Source organism: Sinocyclocheilus grahami, unplaced genomic scaffold (assembly GCF_001515645.1).
Source record: "Sinocyclocheilus grahami isolate Dianchi unplaced genomic scaffold, SAMN03320097.WGS_v1.1 scaffold1012.1, whole genome shotgun sequence".
Taxonomy (NCBI): Eukaryota; Metazoa; Chordata; class Actinopteri; order Cypriniformes; family Cyprinidae; genus Sinocyclocheilus; species Sinocyclocheilus grahami.
The window spans coordinates 223310-229309 of NW_015506191.1; the positions used below are offsets into that span (position 1 = coordinate 223310).

General features: G+C 34.9%; 1 protein-coding gene across 5 annotated transcripts in view; it reads left to right on the forward strand.

Annotated features, from left to right (window-relative positions):
• The window catches only part of LOC107565618 (SUN domain-containing protein 1-like), a 38646-nt gene that overhangs the window by 5932 nt on the left and 26714 nt on the right, over nucleotides 1–6000 (forward strand). For 3 of the 5 annotated variants that reach the window (XM_016250878.1, XM_016250877.1, XM_016250881.1), the window contains exon 2: nucleotides 50–144. The exons of 1 other annotated variant lie outside the window; for it this stretch is intronic. In XM_016250878.1, the coding sequence (XP_016106364.1) occupies nucleotides 50–144 (95 nt within the window). Of the gene's footprint in view, nucleotides 1–49; nucleotides 145–177; nucleotides 331–6000 lie in introns of those variants that run through there. One more of the 5 variants, XM_016250879.1, reaches the window with a different exon arrangement.

Consider the following 6000-nt stretch of genomic DNA (forward strand, 5'->3'; position numbering starts at 1 on the left):
TGCCGTAGTTTGTGAAGTCTGCTCTTCACATCTGGTTTATTCTTCACAGCGTGCTCAGCGAATTACCATGGATTTTTCCCATCTGCACACGTATACTCCTCCTCAGTGTACTCCGGATAACACGGGATATACCTATTCACTCAGGTGAGCTCACTGTGAGAATGAAGAAGCGATTGCTGGGTGGAACTACAGCGCACTTCTCAAATGCATTCTTCCAATTTATAGCGCATCTCACTTCTAGTAGACCTTACAGAGATTTGTGTAACTGGTCACGAACTTCCGACATTCAGCAAATAATCAGGAATTTCTGTTTAAGGATTTCCGTGTCAGGTAAAACCTGTTTGTTGCTCAAGTTTTGTGAGTCTGTGGTTGTAGACAAAGAACTTCTCTTGTTCTACCTGTAAGATGTTAAAATCTGTGTTTTTGGTCAGTTTTGAATCCTTATTCAGCAGCAGTTCAGTAGAGTATTATTTGTGTGCCAGGTGAAGGGGTTGCAGCATGCAGGTGTGGCGCTTCTGCCTTCACAGTTGTTGACCTCAGGCGAGTTATGAAGTTACACAGAATTAATGGCTAGGTAATAATACTCTTGGTTGTGAATGTATTTTAGATGGTTTATTGCAGAAAATAGTAGGGATGCACCGATATGAAAATTTTGGCCGATACCGATAACAGAAAAAATGAGCCGATATGGGCCGATACCGATATGGTGGCCGATATATCGTGCATCCCTAGAAAATAGGGTGCTATGCAAAAACAGTGTCGATGTGTTGACGTTCGTATGCAGATAATGATTTGTACCCCACTCGTTGCACTGAATGATACCACTTTTCTACCAAAATCATGCTTTTTTTGTTGTTGTTGTTGTTGTTGGAGCTGGTGCTCACTGTGTGTGAACCGGGGTAGCAGTGAGTGGATCTGAAAAGTAATAAAAATAGTTGGAGTAGATGTTTGGGAACCACTATTTGAAATGATTAAACCAAAAGTAGTTGCAGTTGAGTTTAAGTTTGAATAGCTTTTACACATTATGAAACTACAAATTAAGAAAAACTGAAGTTGAGTTGTTAGTGATAAACCACTAATTTGTGTAATGTGTAATTGCCATTTTATAAAAGCAGTAGGCCTATAGCAAACCAGAGGCATGACATTTCATGCTATACTATCAATATAGTTATAAGCTATTCATCTTGTTTAAATAAGTTGCTTTTTTAAAATAAAGCAGGTTCTCTTAAGTCAAAAACTGTTGTTAAAGTTGACTAAACCTTTATTTATTAAATTTTTTTAATCATATTTTTTATTTGTATTGATTTGTTTGTTCAATTGATTGATTGAAAAATAATAATATAACTTAAGGTTTCAGTTGTCTGGATAGTGTTGTTATTGTTAACTAAACTATTAAAAATATTTTTCAGTATTAAAACAAGTAAAATACCTAAAACTTAAATGAGAATTAGAAAAGTTGCCTTGGTAACTACTAAAAATAAACAAGATTAAGTTGAAGTACTAAAATTACAAAAAGTAAAACTGAAATAAAAGTAAAGGTACTTAGAAATTTTATATATATATATGTCAAACGATTAATCGCATCCAAAATAAAGGTTTTGGTTTACATAATATGTATGTGTACTGTGTATATTTATTATGTATATATAAATACACACGCATGCATGTATACATTTCAGAAGAAAATATGTTCGTATATTAAATATATATTTTTCTTTAAATTAATTTGAAAATGTTTTAGTCAATGATGTCCTACTACACTGTATTCGAAATATTTTTTTAAAAACGAAGTAAAAATGACATGTCGCTAATAAAATCACTAAAACTTGTACTAAAATCAAGATGTAAACTAAAAATATCAAATGAGCAAATTCTAAATATTATAATATTATATGAATTATACTAAAATAACACAATGCCTGGATTCTTGTTTAAATTAATTTGAACATCTATGTTTTACTCAGGAATGCCCCACATTGTGTCCTCTTGCTGTTATATTTTCTAAGACAGCTTGAGTCTCATTGGTTGTGGTACAGTTTTGGTTCAGCAGTGGCTGCGCGCTGGAGTGTGTCCGTGTGGGTTGCATGACTGTGGTCTTCAGGCAGAAACCGTCGTAAAAAGAAGTGGGATCGAGTGACAAACCGTTGAGTCATCTGTCGCTGGCACTCTTTTTCCACCTCATATTTCAGATTTTTGTTCCTCAAGAATATTTCTCACTTACTTCAGAAGGGGGCTGAATTATGTTCAGTTTAACTTGAACCATTTAATATGCTGCAACTAGTACAATTACTTATGCAATGTCAAGTAAATATGCCCATTTTCACTCTCATGTGGCAGACAGTCAGTGCAGTTAATGTTTGACGGCTTGTTGCATAAAATTGTTTGCAGTGTATCAAGTGCAAATTACGTGTGTGACGTGTTGCATTGTCAGAGGAACCTGTGTGAAACTGGGACAGAAGCACCAAGAAATATGAATCTTCTTAATATAGCTGCTTCTGGTTTGGGCATCTGGAAACTCTAGAGATTTAGTGTATAATGTTAGGCAAGATCGTAGAAGAGGTGCATGTTGTGAAGTATCCTGCATGAAGGGAATACTTGTACCAGAATGGTTTGAGTCTCTTTCACTGCAGTGTCACACTCAGCAGCTGCTGGAGTATTTGACAGCTGTACGATCATTTGTGTGTGTGTGTGTGCGCGTGCTGAATGCACTGAATGCACTGAAGTTACTTAATAGTGTTTCTGTTCTGCTTTAGCTGAGCTGTAATAAAGGAAGTGATAACACAGAATTTGAATAACCACAGCGCCTTTTCCCTCTGATAGTAGTTTTCTCGGTTTCTGGGAGATGAAAGAGCCAAGCACAAAATGTATTTTCGCATTAAAAAATATTGAGCCTTTCTTATTGTAATACATTTTTTTGTGTGATTCTTTTTTTTTTTTTCATTATTGTCAGTTTTTTATTTTCTAATTTGAATAAATTTGATAAAACTAGTAAAAAATTAATAGATTTAAAATAAAATATAATTCCGTTTATTTTATTTTATAAAAAAAAAAAAAAAGGGAAAATGCAGGTATATATTAGAAATGTGCGCGACGACTAATTTGACTGTCGTTTAAACGAAAGTTTTGTATCCGACTAGTCTAAAAGCAAGAAACCCCCAAAAGATGGTAAGAAAAAAAAAAACTCGTGGGTGTAGCATATATAATAGCCTATATTTGAAATACTTAATCTATGACACTGTCAAATCCCTCAATGAATTGCGCTTACCACACACTTGCCTCGCGTTATCATCATTTCATTTTAGGAGGTCGTTAAAAAGAAAAAAAAAGAAGAGCATACACTCAACGTCGGCCAAAGCATAGTTTATTTATTCAAATCAGCTGGGGAAATGCAGAACAATGGAAAATCAATCAATAGCCTGACATAATTCTTAATCTTCATATAACGTTAGCCAACATATTAAAACACAAGTCAAAAACAATAGGAAGGTTTATCAAGAAATAGCATAAAATAAAATATAATTCCGTTTATTTTATTTTATAAAAAAAAAAAAGGTAAAATGCAGGTATATATTAGAAATGTGCACGACGACTAATTTGACTGTCGTTTAAACGAAAGTTTTGTATCCGACTAGTCTAAAAGCAAGAAACCCCCAAAAGATGGTAAGAAAAAAAAAAACTCGTGGGTGTAGCATATATAATAGCCTATATTTGAAATACTTAATCTATGACAAGTCAAATCCCTCAATGAATTGCGCTTACCACACACTTGCCTCGCGTTATCATCATTTCATTTTAGGAGGTCGTTAAAAAGAAAAAAAAAGAAGAGCATACACTCAACGTCGGCCAAAGCATAGTTTATTTATTCAAATCAGCTGGGGAAATGCAGAACAATGGAAAATCAATCAATAGCCTGACATAATTCTTAATCTTCATATAACGTTAGCCAACATATTAAAACACAAGTCAAAAACAATAGGAAGGTTTATCAAGAAATAGCATTAAAACGGCTTTTAAAAACGTACTTCGTGTAGGCTATATTGTCTAAAAACAAAACAATGCAACAATGCCAATTTTACTTCCTTGTTATTTATTCAGTGAAATTTTCAACGTGGTCTGGTGAAAGACGGGACCTGAGGTGATTAACAATAAAATTCATACATTTGAAAAAACGCTCGGCTGGAACTGAAGTCGCAGGCATGCAGAGATAACGAAAAGCAAGCCGATAGAGTTTCAGAAAGCACCTGGACATCCCGCACCAGCACCGAAGTGGGTCTTCGGCGGATTGTAGTGAATGACGTGATTGACATTTGCTGGCTTTGGCCAGCCTCTAAGTTAACGCCTACGTGCCTGTATTGAATATGATTACGCATCGCTCCAGTAGAGTTATTGTAAGACAATTTGACATTACACAGTTTACACAAAATTTTTCAGTTTCCTTCTAATTCAAAATAATCCCACACCTTGCTTGTCTTTCGCATGGTCATTTCTGAACTCACAGCAACTGACACGAAGAAAACGCATATACAGATAAAATCATGTTTTGTTGTTTTTGTCGTGTAATCGATTATTGTTTTCAGTGTCGACTAGTAGGAGCTGTACCGTTTAGTCGACTGGTCGACTAGACCCGCACATCCCTAGTATATATATATATATATGAAGGAATACCCAATAAGTAAATAAAGTAAAAAAAAAAGCAATATCTAAGTAATTTTATTTGACTTTAAAATTAAAACTAATAAAAGCTATCATAAAAACTATTTCAAACTAAATCAGAGCTTTCCTATGTAGGTATTAACTGTGAGTGTAACAGAATAATCAATATCGTACAGTGAAGTGAAGGAAGAAGGATAAAATATTGAGATAGTAAGTGGGAAGCGTGTGATTGGTCAAGAGGGTCAGCTGATGCAGTAATAATGCTGAAGTGGATCAAGAAGGCACTGCTTGTTGACCGTTAACCCCACTCAGGTCCTGTAGTATCTCTCTGAGCTCAGACACTCATGAGCCGTGAGCTGCTTAATCTCACTGAGAGCTCCGTGTGTTCTCCCTAATCACATTTCCTCCTCTGTCGTCACTTCTCTCATTGTGTGAGTGGAAGATGGACCTTTGAAAGCCTGCTATCTAGAGATGCACCGATTGCCTTGTTACCGATTTTTGCCGATTCCAATTTTCTTTCTAAGAACTATAATTGACAGCATATACAAACAAAAATCAAATTTTCTTCAACGCAATGTTTTATTAAAAAAACAAGTAAAAAGTCAGTAATAAAATAAGAACACACAAAAAATTGCAAACAACAGCACAAATAAATGCAATAGAACAAAGAGAGCTATGAAACAAAGTTTTTCAGGTTAAGTAAGTTTTAATTCAGGTAAGAAATACTACAGAAATTAAAGTAATCAAATGTGTTACATCCAGTGTTATTTTAGATTTAATTACTTTAATTTCTGTGGTCTCCATTGTAAAAATTAAATACAGATTAATGCTTACCATTAAAGTTATAAAACGTATTCAGTCAAGAGCAGAAAGTGATTTTCTTTTGTCTTTTGTTCTTTGATTAACATGACAGACAGCAGCAGGAATATTGGGCTGCGGTCCCTTTAAGAGTTTATCCACGGACCCAATATAGGGCCTGGTCATTTCATGCGTTTTCGCTGATCGAATATCTATCTTATTTGTTAAAACGTTACCATTTACACTTGGCTCCCAACCTTTCTTCTGTCAGACGATCCAATCGGAGTTATATTAAAAATTGTCCTGGCTATTCAAAGCATTATTATTGCAGTGTTTCTGTTCAACAGTCTAAAACACGTCAAATAAAGTGCGCGCATCTGTAATAAAACGTGCCTCACACGGCTCGGGGGGGGTGAATAAAGGCTTCCTGTAGCGAATCCATGAGTGTTTGTAAGAAAAATAACCATATTTCAAACATAATAAACACTTTTCAGGGCTCTAGACTAACTTTTTGCACTGGTGCGCCTAACTTTTTTTCTTAGGTGCACC